General features: G+C 37.1%; 1 protein-coding gene across 1 annotated transcript in view; it reads right to left on the bottom strand.

Moving 5' to 3' along the window:
* The window catches only part of DDX10 (DEAD-box helicase 10), a 273486-nt gene that overhangs the window by 207008 nt on the left and 43911 nt on the right, over positions 1-22567 (bottom strand). Inside the window, exons 12-13 of the mRNA XM_032356967.1 lie at positions 21344-21432; positions 18006-18468 (exon numbers count right to left, since the gene is read on the bottom strand). Coding sequence (XP_032212858.1) covers positions 18006-18468; positions 21344-21432 — 552 coding nt within the window. The remainder of the gene's footprint in view (positions 1-18005; positions 18469-21343; positions 21433-22567) is intronic.

Below are 22567 nucleotides of genomic sequence, written 5' to 3'. Positions count from 1 at the left end.
GCCTGCTTTCCCCCTCTCTCTGCCTGTCTCTCTGCCTACTTGTGATCTCTCTCTCTGTCAAATAAATAAATTAAATCTTTAAAAAAAAAAAAAAGAACAAACAAAAATACAGAGAACAAACTGATGGTAGTTAGAGAGAAGGTCAAGGGGTTGTTATAATAGATGAGGGGATTAGGAGGTAACAAAATTCCAGCAATAAAACATGTCAAGTCATAGAGATTAGAAGTACAGCATAGGAAATAGAGTCAGTAATATTGTAGCAACACTGTATGGTGACAGACAACATACTTACTAGAGTGAGCAATGAGTAATGTATAGAAATGTTGAATCAATATATTGTACACTTGAAATTAATATAACATTGTATATCAATTATACTTTAATAGAAAGTATTTTAAAAATTTTTAAAGAGGACTCTCACTCTTAGAAGTCACATTTTAAGATGAATCTACATCAAGTCTTCTTTACTTGACACTATGATCAGATTTATATTTAAAGTGAAATATGTGGTCACAGCCATAAACTTGGATAATACAAAAACATATAAATAGAAATTATCCTTTGCTTGCATCCCTACTCCTCATCATTTCCTGCAGAGCTCTTCTACTATTCTGAAACTGAACGACCACAACTTCTGCCCCCACCTCTGCCCATGCTCTTTCCCTCTTTGTCCAGCTACTGAATCCAATACAACCTTCAATACTAATCAACTTTCACCTACTCCAAAAAGATCTCCAGGACTCAAGCCCAAAGTTCTAGTTCAAATTCAAGGCACTTTACTACTACAGTTAAATACTGTATATTATCTTCTTTACATTTCTATCGTTATTTCTTATTTTTAAGTTTTTTTATTTTTTCAGTGTTCCAAGATCCATTGTTTATGCAGCACACCCAGTGCTCCATGCAATCCATGCCCTCCTTAATACCCACCACCAGGCTCACCCAACCCCCCACCTCTATCCCCTCTAATACTTCCAGTTTCTCAAAGTCCACAGTCTCTCATGCTTCGTCTCCCCCTGATTTCCCCCAACTCCCTTATTTCACAAAAAGCTTCCATATCAATATCCTGTCTCTCAAGTGTGTAATTTTCTTTTTTATTTTTAAGATTTTATTTATTTATTTAACAGACAGAGATCACAAATAGACAGAGAGGCAGACAGAGAGAGAGGAAGGGAAGCAGACTCACCATCAAGCAAAGAGCCCAACTCGGGGTTCGATCCCAGGACCCTGGGATCATGACCTGAGCCAAAGGCAGATGCCTCAACCCACTGAGCCACCCAGGCGCTCCAATTGCATCATTTTCTTGAGGGCTGACAAATCTGTTTCATATTTGGTATAGCAACATGTCCATATAATGTAAATTTAAAAAAAAAAAATACTAGAGGGAAAATGTGGGAGAGAACACGAAGTCAACTGACACAATCCCAAAAGCTCAGGCTAGCCCATATGCCTAAAGGCTCAGGACTTTCATTCTTTCAGCAGACTTTTGAGTCTGGGTGCTGTAAACTACTTAGTGAAAGTAGGAATAAATGAGTCCCTGAAGTAGCTGTGGGTGTTTTTACAGAGACCTCAACAGAGTAAGAAAGAAGTACGTGTTCTAAGTGGACCAGCAGAGTCTTTCAACCTGAGGAAACCACAGACATAAATAACCTCATCAAATAATAATTTCTTGGCATCTAATAAGGCATTATATTTCACACAATGTGCACAACTCAGCAAATGGATGCTCCTAGAAAAAACTTCCCAACTGCAATGAAATTACTCTTGCCCTCAACTTCTGAACTGAGGAATTCCTAGAAAACTACCTAAAGCCGTTTAAATCAATGACATAAATGACAATATGATTAAGTATAAATGAGCTGTAGGTCCGATTTTGAAAAAGCGTATGAATCATTTTTCTTCTTTACACTGCTAAATACACTCTTGGCAAGAACACACAATCCCAACACAAAAGTGAACATGCAGACCTACCAAAACAATTCTTCATTTCTGGTTTAAAATAATTACATAATTTTGATTATCATGCTTATCCACGTGTCTCAAGAGCTAGCACAACTACTACCTAGCAGTTTTCAGAATTCTCCTGCAGGCTTCTTAAACGTGGGGACAACAGGGCCTGAGTGGCACTGGATGAGGAGGAGCCTTTCTGCAGCACCAAGAAATGGGAAGACTACTTCCGTCTGCCTCTGTCTCTGGCGAGGTTAAATGTGCAACTGAGGAAGGACACAGCTCGAGGGAAGGGTCTTGTAAAGTCTTCCAGCAACAGTGATTTTTACACACATCTTTTGTCTTAATTCTACAAAGAACCACCTACACGTTTCGACATGAAACAAGCCTCTGATGGGAGAACATTAGGATCAAACTGATCTCTCCAAGTGAACTCACTGTAAAATAAAATTATGGTGGTTCAATGTAAGAAGGTAGTTTTTTTTTTCTGTACAAAATATTCTATTAAATTTTTAGGATAAAGAAATTTTTTTTAAATAACTATGATATTTTAAAAATCTATTGAGTATTTGATGATGTTTTCAATTACAAGAGTGGAAAAAAAGGTGGGGACCTGCACTGTGTTTAAGGCTAGGGGCTTTAACACTGACCTTTTAAACAAAAGCAAACTGCATCCTATTTCAGTTTGTGAGACTAATTATGACATCACAGGGCTATTCCTCCTACAGAAGAGAGCTTTTACACTAACACAGCCCCCTAATACTTTCTGTGGCAATTTGTACGAGAATGGAAAGAGATCCAACTTAGATCCAATTCAGTTTCATAAATGTTTGGTAGTAAACATAACTTTAAAGTAATCTATGCAGTATTTAAAAAATAATTGAGAATTATGACAACTTAAGTCAGTTTTTCTAAAGAACTTCCTCACCATCTTTAGAAGGAGGTGGGCAGCCAATGTTTCACTTACTGTTTTTCCCTAGAGAAGATAGAGGACCATGTCAAGGAAACAGGTCCAGAGATCAAAGCAACCGGTATGAAGAGGACAGAATGATGGGTGGATTAACAGAGGATTAGCAAAGATTGCACACGAGATATTTATTGCTGGGGTGCCTGGGTGGCTCAGCCATTAAGCATCTGCCTTCGGCTCAGGTCATGATCCCAGCATCCTGTGACTAAGCCCCACATCAGGCTCCCTGCTCGGTGGGAAGCCTGCTTTCCCTCTCCTGGTCCCCCTGCTGATGTGCCCTCTCTCACTGTGTCTCTCTCTGTCAAATAAATAAATAAAATCCTTAAAAAAAAAAAAAAAAAGATATTTATGTAACTCACCTTCTGAATTCCAATACTAGGATCCCATCTAAACCCAATCAGCCAGCTACCATTTTCTGGCCACTTATGTTCCAGGTACATTTTTCTATTAAATGGTAGAGTCTTAAGTTGGGATAAGGAATCTGAATAAACGATAAAAGGTCAACTAGATTTGGAATTTAATAGGTTCTACTCATTTACTTATTATTCACCCATTTCATTCAACAAACAGCTACAGAGAACCTACTATAGTGACAGGCAATCCTTATGGATACAAAGACACAGAAATGAATGACACACATTCCCTACCTTCAAAAGGTACAGAGTGGTGGGGAAAACAAACAATACAATAGCACAGCGTGTTCAGCGCTCTGACAGCAGTAAGTTAGGCTGCTGGGGAAGCACACCCTGGAGCACCTCTTCAGTCCCAACAAGCGTAACTCCCCACCACTTTAGGGCCTTACAAAACACGAAGAATCTGTATAGCTCTGGAATTCATGTTCATCATTTAAACGGAAGTAGTTGTTCTACATTCTGACTTGGGAAAAGCAGACCTCAACAAAAAAACAGGTGTATAGTTATCTAGCTTCAGGGGACAACCATCAATGCGTCTCTGGTGTTTCTGCCTACCTCTCTCTTTTTTTTTTTAATTGAAGTTCAATTTAGTTAACATACACTGTATTATTATCAAAGGTAGAATTTAGTGATCCATCAGTTGCATACAATACCCACCCAGTGCTCATTATTTCCAGTGCCCTTCTTTTTAAAAAAAAAAAAATTTATTTATTTACTTGACGGAGAAAGATCACAAGTAGGCAGAGAGGCAGCAGAGAGAAAGGGAAGGAGGCTCCCTGCTGAGCAAAGAGCCTGATGTGGGACTCGATCCCAGGACCCTGAGATCATGACCTGAGCCAAAGGCAGCAGCTTAACCCACTGAGCCACCCAGGCACCCCTCCAGTGCCTTTTTAATGTCCTATCACCCAATTACCCCAGTACCCTATCCTCCTACTCCCCTGCAATCCTCAGTTTGTTTCCTAGAGTTAAGAGTCTCTTATGGTTTTTCTCCCTCTGTTTTCATCTTATTTTATTTTTCCTTCCTTTCCCCTATGTTCATTTGTTTTGTTTCTTAAATTCCACATGAGTAAAATCATATGGTATTTGTGTTTCTCTGACTGACTTATTTCCTTAGTATAATACCCTCTAGTTCTAATCATGTTGTTGCAAATGGCAAGATTTCATTCTTTTTGATGGCTGAGAATATTCCACTGTGTGTTTATGTGCGCGTGTATCACATCTTCTTTTTTTTTTTTTTTTAAAGATTTTATTTATTTATTTGACAGACAGAGATCACAAGTAGGCAGAGAGGCAGGCTGAAAGAGAGAGAGGAAGAAGCAGGCTCCCCGCCGAGCAGAGAGCCCGACGTGAGACTTGATCCCAGGACCCTGGGATCATGACCCGAGCCAAAGGCAGCGGCTTAACCCACTGAGCCACCCAGGCGCCCCTGTATCACATCTTCTGTATTCATTTGTCTATTGATGGACATCTGTCTGTCCATCTTCTTTCCATTACTCCTCCCGATTATCTTTTCAAGGATGTCAATACAGCATACAATCTTGGAAGGTAAAGACAGTATCTCCCTTGGGGGTAGCAAACAGATCGTTCCTGACCAGGTAAATAAAGGTAATGTGTCCTCTCTGGGTGAAAGCTGGACAGGTTTGCTAGCGGCCCTTTTCTAAGATGGAAGTTCCTTAGCTCTCACACAAACTGACTCTGTAAATGGCACAAAGCTGGTACCACATTCACATGGTCCCTGTGGAATTCAGGAACAAGAAAACCAATGCAAACTTGAAGCTCCTTCCTGCAGCTGGCTATGCCATGAGTTGTCTAGCAACATAAATCAAAATGTGGCAGGCTTACTTGTTAATCTGCAAGTAGAATGGCATTTCAGATTCTCCACAGTTCTTGAAACCTAGAAATAACTTGTTTTTCTCTCTTCGGTAAATAGGAAAAGCCAAATGAATCTGTAATTTCTGCCACATACGAGAGCTAGTCAATGGGAGGTGAGGAAAGGAAGAGAAGATAATTAACCCAGGACCCCATATCTAATCCTGTAATTATAAAACCATTATATAAATCTGGTTAGCTAAACTGGTATTAGTAGTCAGGCTGGAAACCAAATAGTGTCCTGAAGCCTGATAGCCTATTTTTTGGCAATTAAATACCCTCTCCCTCTTCTTGTGGAAGAGGGAAAGTTAGAAATAGAGTATTATTTCAAAAACCCTCACTTAAAAAAAAAAGAAAAGAAAAAAAAAGCACAATACTCTGTTCAAGTTATTAAATAAAATGGGCCAATAGCTATTAAAGCACATATTACTAAATGTGCTTGAAATTGAGTCAAGTAACAACCCTTAATAGAAAACAGTAAGGGGAAAATAAGAGTCACTAAAAACCAGCTTTCAGCTTCCTTTAAAAAAAAAAAAAAACAATAAATTTAGTCACAGAAGATGTGGGTGGGGAGTAGAGAACCTAACAAAATTTTACCTAGTCTTTGATTAGTAAAGTTCTACTTTATGGACAAGTCAAAAGCTAGGAAAAACAGTCTAGATAGATCAAGAAATACAAAGAAAACAAAAAAAGGCTTAACCAAACCATAGAAAAAAAGAGGTTATTTAGCAAGTTCTTACTGAATGCGTTTGGAATATGCAACCATTTCCTCTATTAAACATTCTGAAATTAGTGTACCTTCCAAAATTAGGAATCACAGCAAGGAGGAAAGCATTCCTCTGCTCTGTTGCTTTCCATAACAAAAACAGCAGATATGAAAATTTGTGCAGGTGGCAGAATTATTCTAATCATGATTACCCAAAAAGATGTAACAGGAAATATGCCTCTTTAATTTAGAAAACAAACTTCGGAATTATTATTTGCAGGGGGCTCTATAGTTATTGCTACTAGGAAATTAAGTGATACCACTTTATTCCACCAATGTGAGGGATGGGGAGAAAGCAGATCAACAGTAAGGAAAATTCCATCAAGAGAGATTATCAGTGAAAATATGAGCTGCATCCTTTATGTGCTCTCAGAAAAGTTGCAATATGTGATTTCTATTGCATGTGTGCCTAATGCTTAGGATTTTCTTCAGATAGTCCAGAGACATTTACTAAGGCACTTGTTTCTGGAGTTTAAAATTAATGCACTGTAAGAATCACTACTGTGTTGGCTTTATTAGAACTGTACAAAATATCACTCTGTTTTCAATCATTTATAATGCCAAACAAAAACCAGCAGATTTTCTGTCCAACACTATATCAGGACTGTCTGCCACCTTTATTCTAACAACCACCAGGCAAGATAAAAGAAGAAAATAAAGGAAAACAAACCCAAAATAGCAACAGCCTTCTGGAAGTGGAAATGTCCAGAGACTGATGATCTGCTACCTGTTTAATAGAGATAAACTTTTTGTCCTATAGTGAAACACTCCTGACTAGAAAAATAAAAATTTTTAAATTCAGTTTATTAAGACTTCATGGTAGATGTTTCCAACCATGACTCGTTCTAGGGATGAAAGTGCTATTGATGAATGCTGCAGGAGAGACTCTCTGAAAGAAAATGACCTCAAACTACAAACAAGTATCTACCATGTCAAAGATGCATATGGCCATGCAGCGACAAGCAAGAAATGGAACCTGAGCTCAAGAAGGGTCATCTGACCACACATTTCTTTCAAAATCAATGCACCTGTCAAAGACCAACTTACCAGTTCTTCTTCTTAACCTTCCTTCCTTTTTTGAAGGGGGGAGCATCCAATTTGAAAAGGGAACTCAGGGGGTGCTTGGGTGGCTCAGAGGGTTAAGCCTCTGCTTTCGGCTCAGGTCATGGTCCCAGCGTCCTGGAATTGAGCCCTTCATTGGGCTCCCTGCTCAGCGAGGAGCCTGCTTCTCCCTCTCTCTCTACCTGCCTCTCTGCCTATTTGTGATCTCTCTCTGTGTCAAATAAATAATAAATAAATAAATAAATATAAATAAATCTTTAAAAAGGGAACTAAGTACCAAAAGGGGTCAAGGAACCCTCATACCCCAGGTGTAGTGGTGTCCCTCGGAGAGCCAAATCCCACCCATCAAAAATAACCCAAAAGACATGGAAGGCTTAAAGAGAAACTATATAATTTTCTAAATTACAAACGGTTTGTTTCATTCATTAAGCATCATTCATTACGCACACAAATACCCTGCAACACTGTATTCTACTATGACCACATAAACAGAAGATTTGCCAACAAGAAAAAAAAAATACAGAAGGAGACTCTGTGCTCTAAAGTTAAAAAGAAAACCAGCCAGCCTAGAGAAAGAAAGACAAGAAAACAAAAAGGTAGAGCTAGAGCCAGAAAGCAAAGAAAGGTTCATTTTACTTTAATAATTTTTCTGTAATGTTTTGCAACATTATTGGGCTATGACTTATTGGAAATTAAACACTTAGGCCTTGAGAAAACATAGTTTGGGAAGCACTGCCCTGAAAACTTAAAATTTAAGCCATCACGAAGTCAGCATACAGATCTTATTCTTACAAGTGTCGTCAAAAGTAAAGCCTCATTTATAAGAGCACCAGGAAGCCGAAAAGGGGAGTGCTCAAGCACCACCAATCATAGGGCAAACGGGAGGAAGCTTGCTTTACATGCCCAATCAGGAGGAGGAGAGACGTTCTCCTTGCCCAGCAACAGCCCAGCCAATGAGAAACCACTACTCAGCCAATGAGAAGACATCATCCCTAGAAGCTCTTCAAAACAGCCCCTCCCAACTTCTTCCTTTCCTCAAAATCAAACCCCTCTCTTCTGTTGTCAGGACTTGCCTATGCTTTGTCATAGTTTTTCTTTTCTTTTCTTTAACTTTTTTTTTTTTTTTTTTGAGAGCGAGAGAGAGAATCCCAAAAGACTCCACACGCAGTACGGATCCTGATGGGGCTCGACCTCAAGACCCTGAGATCATGACCTGAGCTGAAATCAAGAATAAGATACTTAACTAAGACACCTAGGCGCCCCTCTGTCACAGGTTTTTGTCTTGAAATGCTATTATCCTAATAAATTTCTGAGTAAACTCCTTTTTCTGGTAAAAAGTTGGCTTGTTTTGTTTCTGATGTCAAGTATACAGTTGTACTTAGGCTTTAATGTTACTGAAAAAAACTGGCCTTTCTTAATGTACAGGCATCCTGTTCCCACTGAACTTTACTGAAATGCCACTGCTTTGGCCAATTAACTTGCCAGCAGGAATCCCAGAATGGTCTGAATTCTCTACACTCCCCTTACCCAGCCTAGCTCCCAAGCTCCATCAACCAACCAGCAAATCACACACAGCCCAGGGTGCCAGCCAAGATAGAGTACTTTAAAAATGTTTTGAAATAATATATTTCAACAAAGCAATAAAGTAGTTATCATGGAAAAAAATCAGAACTTAAGAAGGACTTTTACGTTCCAAAATTCAGTATACTTTCTGTTTCAAATTACTTATGGATGGAGGAAGCACACCAATCTTTCCAGTGCTTAAAATCCAATAAAGTTCTTGAGCCAGCAATGGCAGTAAAGTGCCTTACAAATTCCCAGGCAGGGGCCTCTGACCTTTCTATTTGAAATTGTACCATACCCCCCACCCAACCCTCCCACATGAACCCTGCCTCCCCTTTACCCTGTTTCATTTTTCCTACCACACATGCATCTATTTTTTTGTCCATCTTCCCCCACCAGAACTTAAAGTCCATGAGGTCAGCTAATGTTGTTAATGTTCTCAATACCTGTTACTTAGCAGGTGTTCATTAAGCAGTTAGTAAGTGAGTTGATTTTTCTTAAAAAAAAAAAAAAGAAAGAAAGAAAGAGAGAAAACAAACAAACAAAAAAACCCTATGAAGCCTTCATTTAATAAGCCTGCATTTCCCCTGAAGTGCAACTTTAATGGCAAAACTTCACATCAAAGCAAACGTGATTTAGCTCTTCCTGTCACCAATAAATGGCACTGTTTCAGCTACTGCCTTGGACTCAGATTCAGCATCTATCTTTGAAGCTGTTCCAAAAACATATATTGAACAGAACAATATAAAACGGAAATCTGTTCGGACAAATTTGAGAGGTGAAGAGAACATGATGAGTAAAATCCACTGCTTCCACAAATGCAGTCCTCCTGTTAAAAAGCTTTAGGTAAGTATACATATACTGACTGCTAAGACTTCAGAACAAAGGGTCTTACAAGCAACATTTTGGAAACTCACCTATCCATAACGATAGTACCTACCATATTAGGCTAAATTCTCTACAGTTACATTTGTTAGAGCAATAAATACAAATAAGCACTTGATGATTTTGAAAAGCTCCGTATTTCTGATTATCCTAACAATCAAACTCAAGGGTGATTTACATGGCCCTCAAGAAAAACCTGTCCTATTTCACATTTCATTACCTCCACTTTACTTTAAAATGAAGATAAACATATCCTGATTTAAAACAAAGTTTCCAAAAGTCAGGCTATAAAATTAAGTCACTAGAAAATTCAGTAGCCAGGGGCACTTGGGTGGCTCAGCCCACTGAGCATCTGACTATTGATATCAGCTTGGGTCTCGATCTCAGGGTTGTGAGTTCAAGCCCCATGTTGAGCTCCACAGTGGGCATGGAGCCTACTTTTAAAAAAAGAAAGGAAAAGAAAATTCGGTAGCCAGCAGATGTTTTAAATATTGAGGATGAATAAAAGTAGGAAATGAAGGGGGAAAAGTCAAAATATTGTTGATACAATAATGATTTAGCATGTGAAAGAATAAACATCAAGCCAAAAGCTTTTAGCTTTCCACTGTCAATTTAAGTCTTCAGGAAACCATATGCATAAAAATTTCAAATAGGGAAGGAAGGAAAATATATATTTATAAACCAACTCAGTATGTATATTTAACTTTCAAATCACACAATAACTATTCCTTTGGAATTAGAATGAAGTTTGAATTATAATTAAAGAATTAAGAATGGAAACAAGAAAAAGAAAAAGCACCTGTAGGAAGACCAAAAGGCATATATACCAACTCTACTTGAACTACTCAACATTTAAGGTCATCCCACCATTGCTCCACTTCATGGTACCAAAAATTGAGGGGAGTACTGTAATCCTGACTCCTGGGTCTTAAAGAGCTCTCCCTTCTGTTTAATTCAACTAAGCATTGTATAAGACCCTTGCACACCAAGTTATGGCAATCTCAGTAGTAATCTCACTTGGTACAGAACAAACAGATTAAGATATTCATGGAGGTATATTATAAAACACCAAGAAGAACGAACTAGTGAAACAGAAAACTGGAATCCAAATGTCAGTGAGATGAAAAAGTAAAGGCAGACTTCAAGGAAGAGGAGTGCATTGGTGGGGCCAGGTACAAATTCCAGTATGCCACATTGCTAACTGTGGTAGGCAAGCAAGGGAAACTTTCAGAGTCTCTTTCTTAACCTACAAAATGGGAGTAATACTGCACAGACTGTGATGAGTTTACTAAATGATATACAATAATCAAAGTGTATGAGATTATAGAAAATGAATATTCATTACTTCCTGATACTTCTTTTATAAAAACTGAGTTGTCTGCAAGAAATTTCAGGAAATAAGCTACAATAGTTCATTCCCATTTTAAATCAAATAATTTTAGTGATAAAAAAAACAGCTACACCAGCACTCTCCTGCAACGGTTCATCAGTACGTCCCAATCATTCCCCAAACAAGGGCATTACTTCTTCTAATGCTCATTTTTATATCAACAGTCTTTAAATATAAGCAAAATCCATAACCTAATATCTTCTACATAGTATCTTCTAGAAATATACTGCACAGTCTTAATACCCACAAGAATATTACCAGGTAACTGGACAGAGAACTCATCCAGAAAATTAACATAGTAATTTCATTTAATAATTCCACATGAAAAAATATCTACTGTTAATACCACTTTTAGTTCTATTTATAAGCAATCAATCCAGTTCTACAAGTATAGTGTTTGTCATATAGCCTGGTTACGTCAAATTACATAAATTTGATATAAATTCAATAAAAAATCATAAATATTTGGCTGTGATGTCAACCAGGCCTGTGATATTAGCATAGAGTTTAGCACTCCAGATCAATGCACGAGACTGAGAATGTGAGAAATGCTCTATCCACTATGATATAATCATAAAAGCAAATTTGTTTTGTGATAGAACACCTCAAGAAAATGAAATGCATCACTGGCCCTGATACAGACAAAGGCCTTATTTTCCTCAGCAATACGTCAGACACTGCCTGGCCACGGCAACTCTATCACCCCCTTATCTGTATGTTCCTATTATACTTTATCGAGTGGAAATCATAGCTAATGTTAACTATCTCCTATGTACACAACTGTGCTAGGTACTTTCTATTTCTAATCACAATAACTCCAAGTAGACACTGTTATTGGACCCATTTTACAAACACAGACACTAAGGCTCAGAAAGGCTAACTACTGAACATCATATCAAAAATAGCTCCCCATACTAAACATATACTCTCCTGTGGTCATGGTTTTTCTCACTCTGTACTCCGTGCTAAGGGTACTTACCCCACCTCCTATTAACACCTACCCATTCTTTAAGATAAAACTGCTGGCCATATTCTCTCCCAGGTGCCAATATTAGAGCTTTAAACCATTTGGTTGTATGAATGAATAAATGAAGAGAAAGCTCGAATTCTCTACTGAAATTTTGGTTTAAAAATTAGCTATATTAACTCAAGTATAAGCCTCTAAAACTCACTCCCTAGCACAATTCCTGGCACTCAGTAGGTACTCAGTAATTCTGTTTCTGGAAGGAAAAGAAAAAGACAAGCAAGAAGGAGGAGGAAGGAGGAAAGAGAAAAGATACAGAGACAACAGGCAGAAAAACTTCAGCTCCCATATATCAGAAGAATCCTGATTCAGAATCTTAGAATACTTTTATAAGAGAATACGTATAAATAAGTAACGTTAGCTAATTTATGCTTTACCACCCAGGGCATCCTTGCAATACCAAGAATTTTCATGCAAAAATGTTAAGAGTCCAAGTAAACAGAGTATAGATTCTACTCTAAACAAAAAATTAGCTATGAATATCATTCAAATCTTAAGGCTGACCTAGGTTTACTCTTCTGATGGCCTTAAAAGGACAAGCACTAATGGCAGTCTCGTCTCTAAACAATTATAAAATGAGAAAGACAAAAGTATATGCTTAGAGATTTCATTCTTCTATTTAAGAAAATATTTTAAAATCATTTTCAAATTCATCATTTTAAGTATATATACATATTCTTCTCTAACACTGTTTCTTTGGAGGTCAACTTTCTAACCAGCAGCCAATAAAACACAAAGTTTCCTCCCTATTCCAGGAGGTCACCCAACCTCCTAGTGCCCTGGAGCGTGATCACACCAGCTGGGCTCTCTCCTTCCCGTATCTATCACTGCTCTGTCACTCACGATTCAATCTTCAGTGCTAAGAAATCTGTTTCTCTGCCGATGCCTTGATCCTGTCAAACAGAAAAGGACTATGACAGAGTGGTCTTCTAGAATACATTGCTTGCACCAGACACTCAGTACCTCTCCTCTCCATTCATGCCCAGGTCTAGAGAGGTAAACACATCAATTCTGTATTCCACGTGTGTGCACATAATGGGCAGCATGAAGTTATTTCAAGTGCTGCCAATTACACCGACATCATCCATTTACAGCAAGTAAACTAAATACAAATTATGGTCGGCAATAGGACGGAGTAGAAGGAGAACTGTGATTTGGCATCAGAGATAGAACACTGACTCCACCACTGTGACTTTGGAAAAGTCATTTGAAAGGCTTTGTGAAATTTAAATATCATCATCTGCCTTTCCTGTCATGAGGACAAAATGAGAAGTTGTAAGAATTTGGTATATGATAAAACACCAAGTACATGATTTTACAATGACAATGACAGGATTATTAAACAAATTCCATGTCATCTGCAAACCAGTGTGTCTCCACTGGCTCCAAACTTTAAAAAAATTCAACAAATCTCCTCCCTTTTCTAAGAAAGCAAGAAAGTAAAGAAAAGATAATCGAGACAAAGAATAGCCTGTGATATAAGTAACACAACCAGTTCTCTTGTGTGCCTGGTAATTGTCCCCAAAACCAATTCTGAAACAGAAGCAACAAAAATATTTGAACAAAAACAGCGGTATCTGAAAAAGGACTTTGTCTCCCAAGGGGAATACATTCATTTATGTATAAATAATAATATTATTTCCATTTTGAGTATAGTTTGGTTTTCTCTACTTTCTCAGGTCTATCCTTAAAAACAGGTAATAAAGGAAGAAAACAGCCTCCAGTGAGTACAATACTAAAATATAAAATGCAAGAACAAAGGCTAAAATGAAAAGCTGATGGTGACTGCAGATGCAAAAACCACACTCAAAACCAAATGTCTTAAAAAACATGATTAAGAACCAAAAAGCTGATGATAATCTGAGCACAAGTAAATACTGACTTTGAAAGCCCGAAGGCACATAGTAAGTAAAGCTGGCAAGACTAAGTGAGGGTCGGGGGTTAAAGGCAGTAAGCCTTTCTATTTATATTTCAGCCAAAGAACCAATAATTTCAACTCTGGCTGTGTACAGTACTAGCGAATGTGCAGGAATAAAGAGAAAAACATTCCTTTATCAGCACCTCAAAATCCATGCTGTTCCAAACTATTCCTCACCATTTGACGTACAGGTCATATATTTTCAGCTTATTACATCTAAATAAAATCATGTAGATATTTTAAAGACAAAATTTTTTATAGTATACCATGCAAATGTATTCTTAATTAGAACTTTACATCATCACTATTAGATACTTTCACCTACTAAGTTCCAAAGGTTGGCCTCCACAGGTATATAATTTAATGAGTGAAAAAAAGGAAGTTATTTATGCGCATGTTTATAGAAAATTAAACAATACCTCTTCAGTCATTTTTAGTTAATCAGATAAATCTTACGTATTTTCAAAATCTAGACAGTTTTAAAATGTAGGTTTCCAAAAATAAACCTCACATGAATGAATTATATATAATTCACAGCAAATAAAACTATCTGTTCTGTTGATACTTTGTTGTTTTGTTTTGTTTTAGTGTTGAACCAACCTTAAATTCCTCTGATAAACTTAGTCATGATGTGTTTTATCTATGGCAGAATTTTGTTTGCTAATATTTTGTTAAGGATCTTTATTTCTGTTTTCATGAGGGATATTGGCTCAATTTCTTCTAAGGACTTTGGGACCGTGACATATTTTAAAAGGTTTTGATACATTTTGCCAAACTATCTTACAGAGAAGTCATAGTCATTGTCCCTCTGGCTGTGTCTGCCATTGCCCATTTACTTGCTCTAACACTGAGTATTAACATGTTTTTATTATTTTGAAAAAATATTAGGGAGTAATGTGATACCATTTGAACTTACCTTTCTTTGATTCTGTTATTACACATTTTTCATTTATTTCAGTTGTATAATCTCTATGTATGTGTATTACATCTGTTTTTCCCTGCTTTTCTCTCTTTTTTTTTTTTTTTTTTTTTTTTAAAGATTTTATTTATTTATTTATTTGACAGAGAGAGAAATCACAAGTAGGAGGAGAGTCAGGCAGAGAGAGAGAGAGAAGCAGGCTCTCGCTGAGCAAAGAGCCCGATGCGGGGCTCGATCCCAGGACACTGAGATCATGACCTGAGCCGAAGGCAGCGGCTTAATCCACTGAGCCACCCAGGCGCCCTCTTTTTTTTTTTTTTTTTTTTTTTTTTTTTTTTTTTTTTTTAAGATTTTATTTATTTATTTGAGAGAGAGACAGTGAGAGAGAGCATGAGAGGCGAGAAGGTCAGAGAGAGAAGCAGACTCCCCATGGAGTTGGGAGCCTGATGCGGGACTCGATCCCGGGACTCCGGGACCGTGACCTGAGCCGAAGGCAGTTGCTTAACCAACTGAGCCACCCAGGCGCCCCATCCTGCTTTTCTCTTGCTAGGGTAATGACTTTTTTCTGATGCTCTCGAAAATGTCATTAACATTAGTTACTGTCTCTGGCTTTTTAAACTTTTTTTTATATCCCTTGTCACACAGAATTGTGTGTTGGCCTGCCTTCCTTACTGGATTCTGAATTCCTTGAAATTAATGTCTTACTGATACGGTGTCTAGCTCCCGTTGAATTTCAGAAATGTCTCATGTATAAGTGAATGACTGAATTTCTTATTTTACTTTGATAGTTTTATTTGCTGTGAATTATATATAATTCATTCATGTGAGGTTTATTTTTGGAAAAGACCTAACTGATGAAATAAAAAAGGATCTGACAAAATTTTCACCATTTATTTTAATAAACAAGGCAACCCAGCTAGTAATAAAATGGAATTTTCCCACCCTGATAAAAGCATTTACAAAAACACCTATAGCTAATATCAGATGTAAAAGACTCAATGTTTTCCCTCTCCCAGATCAGGTACAGAACAACAATGGCCACTCCCACCACTGCCTTTTCAACATACGGTATAATTAAGAAAATTAAATAAAAGACACACAGATTGGAAAAAAGAAACAAAACCATCTTTCTTCAAAAACCCATGACCATCTACAGAGAAAATACCAAAGATCTCCAAAAATAAAACCACTAGAATAGGTCAGTTTAGAATGACTGGGATATAAAAATAAACAGTATTTATATATACTGGCAACAAAGAATTAGGAAATTATATTTTAAAAGTATCATTTATAATAGCATTGAAAACTATGAAATAGTAAGAGATGAATCTAAAAAAAATATGCAAGATAGGCATACTTAAAATTATAAAACCATGCTGTAAGATTCTAAGGCCTAAATACATAAGATATGCCATAATCCATTTTGAGTCAGAAGACTCAAAATGTCAATACTCCCCAAATAGATTTATAGATTTCAATGCAATCTCAATGAAAATGCCATCAGATTTTTTTGCACCAATTAACCAACTGATTTAAAAACTTATATGGAAATGCAGTGGTCCAAAAAGAACCAAAACAATTTTTTTTTAAATATCAAGTTGGAAGAATAGTTGCGATTTCAAAATGAGTCAAAGAGACCTACATATACAAGGTCAACCGTGGACAAAGGGTCAAGGTTACTGAATGGAGAAAGCACTACTTAACAAAGGCACTGGTTCAACTAGACATCCATCAAAAAAAAAAAAAAAAAGAAGAAGAAGAAGAAGAAACCTTAACCTTCCCTCACACCATACACAAATATTAAGCAAAAATAAACTCTGGCTTTAAATTTAAGTACTAAAACTATAAAAGTTCTCAAGGAAAACACAGGAGAAATCTTTGTGGCCTTAGGTTAGCCACAGATTATCAGATACCATAGAAAGTATTTCAATTCTGTAAAAAAAAGCGATAAATCACACTTCAAAAATGGGATCAGTATCCCTGTTCTTGATCTTGATCAATCAAATCAGAATACCTAGGCTCTAATTCCAACTATGTCAATAACAAGCTGTGTCCCTCACTATCTTCCTCTCTGTGTCTTAGTTGCTTTTCCCTTCTACCTGTATAATGAGATAGTACCTACCTCACAGGGGGTTATTCAAAAACCAATTGAGATAATGTTTAGAAAATGCCTGATTATACATTAAGCACTCAATAATGATGCTTACTAACTTTCCAAGATTTTTATTTGTTACTTGAACACCTATCCAAGTTTCTAAGTTCAAAATTTAGTATCCTAAGATTACTCAGAATTTGTTTTTTTTTTAAAGATCTTATTTATTTGTTTGACAGAGATGACAAGTAGGCAGAGAGGCAGGCAGGGGCAGGGCGGCGGAGAGGGGGGTGGGGAGGAGCAGGCTCACCGCCCAGCAGACAGCCCGATGCAGATCACGACCTGAGCCAAAGGCAGAGGCTTAACTCACTGAGCCACCCAGATTACTGAGGCACCTCACTCAGTGAGGCACCCCAGATTACTCAGAATTTTATTAAACAATATATAAAAAATAAGAGCTCAGCTTCATTTTCTATTCAATTCACTTTAAAGAAATGATTAAGAACAAAAGTATATAAAACAGGAAAAGACCTAAGGAAAGGGGAGGAGAAACAGGTTTACTGTGTACCTATAAGTACTCCAGAAAACAGGTGCTTTATCTAAATTATCCCTTTTATTTCTCCTGGCAGGTAGCTATGGAGAAACAAAGGATCTACATGAAACTTTTAAGAAACCTTCCTAAGTGGCCTTTACAAAGGAGTGCGGGCTTTCTATTTAAGTTACTGGGTTGAAATAGAAAAGCAAATGTCTCATTAAAAGTAAAATTCATGCTTAGGGAGATTATATTGTTGTAAGGAACATTTATAATGATTTAAATCAGAAAGCAGTATGTTAAAAATCACAGTGAAGGATCCTCATACCATAAACTATAGAACCCCATCAACTGCCTTCCTTAATACTATAACCATGACTCTGGGTACTTTTAAAACATGCCTCAGAAGAATAGCAAAGGAGAAGATTAAATCTGTGAGCCTTCTTAGAGTTCTCAAAGTTATGAACAATGAGAATTCTCAGGCACCTATTCCACCATCAAACATGGAGAAGGAGGGGAGAGTTCATTGCAAAGTAAGTCATCCTACAAATTTCTCCTAGTCTTTATTTCCCCCACATTTCCGCAAAGGCCACAAAAGCAGCACAGGGTAAGAAATGGCAGGAAATAAGAGAAGACCCTCCCCTGGGGGTAAACTTACCTGTAGTGCTTTGTTCTCTTGAAGGTCCAACCCAAATACATTGTGCCGCTTCACTGTAAAGAAATCAGCATCCTGTCCATCCTCTTCCTCCTCATCTCTGTCCAAGAACTGCCCAGGGGTTTCCTTGGCCTCCCCAGTGCTAGGAACAGATGGAGGCTGAGACTCTCTTGCTTTTGCCAGTTTCTCTTCTGTTTCTTCCTCATCTTCCTTCTCTTCCTCCTCTTCACCACTAATCTCATTAGCCAGGGTGTATTCTGTCCCTTTTGGTCTTTTCCCACCTTTCTGAAGGATGGACATTTTCTCATTAAAGTAGGCTCTAAATTCTTCCACTTCATCATTTGTGAGGGAGGATGCCCTTGGTTCAATTACTTTATTATCTGGGCTCACCACCAGTTCCTTGGTGGGTTGTTTCTGCATTTTCTGAAGAAATCTCACCCGTGGTGCCACAGCAAGACCAAGAGACCTTAAATATGAGCAAATGAAAATAGTTACTTTAGTACACTTATGGTGTGCTTATGGTATTATGCAAGTTTCTCAAGAGTGGAAATCTATTTGGGGAGCTGTTTTGTTGTTGTTGTTGTTGTTGTTGTTGTTGTTGTTGTTTTAAGATTTTATTTATTTATTTGACAGAGAGAGAGAGACCACTGGTAGGCAGAGAGAAGGCAGAGGGCGGGGGTAGGCTCCCCACTGAGCAGAGAGCCCAATGCCAGGGCTCTATCCCAGGACCCTGGGATCATGACCTGAGCCAAAGGCAGAGGCTTAACCTGCTGAGCCACCTCCGGTGCCCCTGGAAGCTTTTTTCCTTTTTTTTTTTTTTTTTTTTTAAAGAAAATACTCCTATGAGGTACAACTCAATCTTGAAAGGTTAGATGATCCAAAAGGCAAGCCAAAAAATACAGAACACCTGTCAGAAAACATTGGAAATACCCCATTTTTCATTAAGAGGTTAACAAGGTATAAAATAAAGAGCATGAGACCAGCAACAAGGGAACAGCTCAGGTACAAAATCTGCCTATGTCCAGTTTACCTCTCTCAGCCTCAGCTGCCACAAAAATGGGGTAACAGTATCTATCAGACCCATCTCATAGCTGTTATAACAACCTGACTTTGTGAAATGTAAATATTAAAGCCGAAAGAGACATGGACATGGAAAAAGACAGGAAAGGACAGAACAGTTCTCTGCTAAAAATAAAAGCGAGTTATCACTGTCCTCTCCTCTTAGACACTTAATACAACATAATCACTTGTTTTTTTTTTTTTTAAAAAAAAAAAGGATTTCTAAACAAGAGATCAAAGAAGAAAAGAAAAATTATTTTCTCTTTCTAAGATCAAGATTCACTTTATGATCAAGTCTTTCCCACCTCCTAAGTTCTGACTAACGGATCAGAAATAAACTCAAGCCAGGCCTGCTATGATAAACAGCTAACATTACGACATGGGCCCATGGCCTCTCTCCTGGGACAAGATTCAAGAAACAGAGATGTGCAGTGGTAAAAGCAGAGATTCAGAAATGGGACTGTTGCCCATAAGCTATATGACCGAAGGATGTTACTTAACCTCTGTTCCTCAGTTCTCTTATTGGCAAAATGGCAGGATCAGTATCAACATTGCAGGGTTGTTGCAAGAGTAAAATGAGTTCACAGATGCCATGCATTCAAAATCCTGCCCAGCGCACACGCAGCCGCTACTGAGCCCTTGCTGTTAATACTGTTATGGGGGCCACGGGGTGGGATCACACACTCACATCCATCAGAGTGTTTCTCTCAATGTATTACAGCTGTATTTATGTGTTTCTCTCAGCTACTAAAATGTGAAGCTCCTTTAAGGCAGGAGTACCTACATCTATAATTTTAATATCTAGCACAATGAACTATACATATTAGCCACTCAAACATATTTCTTTAGAAAAATCATTTTTAAAAACATTTATTACATCCTATATACCTAACACTGCTTTAGGTAACAATGGTCTTCTAAAGGAATGTATAGATCAAGGAAATTACACATCTAAATAAACACAAAAATTAAGCAACACCACATTAAACTGTACAAATTATCTAGGTTCAGAAGTCAACTTTCTGCCTTCCCTAAACATCACCAATAAAAAGCAAAGGTCTTCAACTGTGAACAGATGAAATTTCCTGGCATTTATAGCAACAAAATGTCCCATAAATATGACCCTCCAGCGTTAAAGCCCCATGCCTCCTCCGTTTGCTAGTATCTCAGTACGTCAACCAGAAAACCAGGATAGAACTTCTTCGTAGAGTACCAAAAAAGGGCCAATAAGCTACACCATAAATGCACCTAACCTAAACCTATTCAGAAATGGTGAAATAGTAACTGCTACATAAACAGATAAGTGACAAAAACATGTTATATCCATGGAATGCAGTTTTCCACCAATTACTTACACAAAGAGTCAGGACCCTCACACTGTTATCTAGTAATTTGAATCATTCTAAAATGTTACAACTGACAAATTACCTGTTATACTCAACTCATAATCTAACATGAAGAGCAGGAAACAGCAGCTCTCCCAGATATGAGTTTTAATCAGACTCCATTAACATTCAAATTCCTGGAGAGCAGAACAAATATACAGACCTCGCCTTGAAAATACATATTTCATCACAGCCTGGGAAATCTTATACTGACATTTAATATATATATGATTAACCTCAAGGGTGCTTCTATAGGATTTTCTCAAACCTTTTCCCACAAGTAGAATCCCAGTGAAAAATAAGCATCCCTCCTTTATAGCTAAAAAAGGTTAAGAAAAGAAGCCCTTCAAATACTAAGCCAAAACAAAACCAAGAGTTCCTTTTTTATGTAATAGTAACCTCAGTTACTAAGCAGGGACATTTTGCCATGGTAACTCTGAGTACCTATAAGAAACATCAAGAGACAAAAAATATTCAGGCAATAAGCAAGCAGTTATGGGGATCAACCTAAAATAAGGGAAGAAATGACAAGACTTATTTCAAAAGCATAAGAAAAGAACAGTCTACAGTGTTCCGGGCCAGCGTTCCAAAGAACAAGAGGACTGCAGACATTTAAAGATTTCCAACAATGCTCATCAATTGTTCTCCATCTCCTTTAAGACAAAGCTACAGGAAACTTCCAGTGTAACTTTCAGAAATTTTCACTTATAAGTAAGAAACAAGAAAATAACACTCAGCTATTTTCTAGTTTACATAATCTTTTTCTTTGCAGATCTTTAACAGATTATTCTAAAGTAAGACAGAGCCATTTCAACGAAGCCTCTCAGAGAACCAGGTTTTAGACAATGAGCTCTACCTTTGAGGATTCATAATCAGAACTGTAACATGAATACTTACAGGGCATACTCAGGTATAGGTAGCTTGCTCACATCAAATATTTCTTTATCCTTCATCAGATACACGGAGCGTATATAAGAGACAAAACACTGTAAAAATAAGTGGTTTCAATGCAGGATATATAAAAGTCAGGAAGGGAAAAGAAATTTAAACCAGATAAAAGAAAATTAACCAAAGGAAAAAATTCAACAGTCATAAAAAATCTTAAAAAATAGTTGAGCACATCTCCTTTCCACCAAAAAAACAAAACAAAACAAAAAACCTATCTTTTAAGAACTGTGATATTAGATTAGACTAAATTTGGTTTCATCAAACAACTCAACATAGACTATCACCTCAAAAAGCTATTCTAGAAGTTGGTATCATTTGTTGAAATACATATGGTAACATGGGGGAAAAATGTAGGCTTTGGGATCATACAGATGACAATCTGAGCTCCTTTTCTTACTGGCTGAGCAAATCTCTTGGGTCTCTGCCAGTTTCCTCTTCTATCAGAGATCACAACACCTTCTACTTCAAGTGTTACAGGAGAAACTAATCAAAACAATGCATCTAGAGTACCTGGGCATAGCTTCTGGAATACAATAAATATTATTAGTAAATACTAGGTATTAAGAGTAATTATTTTAGTAGTCAAAGGATATGTTTTCCAAGAAAATAAAATGTTACTGTATTTAAAATTAAGTTTACTAAAATGACAGAAAAAAACTTATCTCTAAAGCCTTCCATTTTATATTATCATCTCAATTAATTTGCCATCATCATCTCGTGCCATTTTTCTTCTGTTTAAAAAGAAAAAAAGTATCTTTATACCAAGAACTATATAAACCAAAAAGTAAACATGATCCTGATCCTTTGTCAGTCTTAACATAGGGAACAAAGATGATGAAATACATCAAAGCAAGCATTTATTATTTTAAAATTTTTAGAAAGTATATTTAATTCTCATTTATATATTTTCTGAACTTCAAATTTATTCTAACTTTAAGCCAATCCTTTCTTCAAACCATTTTCCCTGTCTCCATACGCATGAAAAACAATGAATGGCTCCAGTTCAAGGATAATTTTTTCCCCTATAATTGTTCACCAAAAAAAAAAGTAAATAAATATATATATACTTTTTTAAAAGTAAATGTGTGTGTGTGTATGTGTGTGTATATATGTGTATGTGTATATATATATATATATATATATGTGTGTATATATATATATCTCACCCCTGGT

This window comes from Mustela erminea, chromosome 9, assembly GCF_009829155.1.
Source record: "Mustela erminea isolate mMusErm1 chromosome 9, mMusErm1.Pri, whole genome shotgun sequence".
NCBI lineage: Eukaryota > Metazoa > Chordata > Mammalia > Carnivora > Mustelidae > Mustela > Mustela erminea.
Note: the sequence above shows the minus strand (reverse complement) of the source record. Positions and strands in the feature narration are given on the sequence as shown.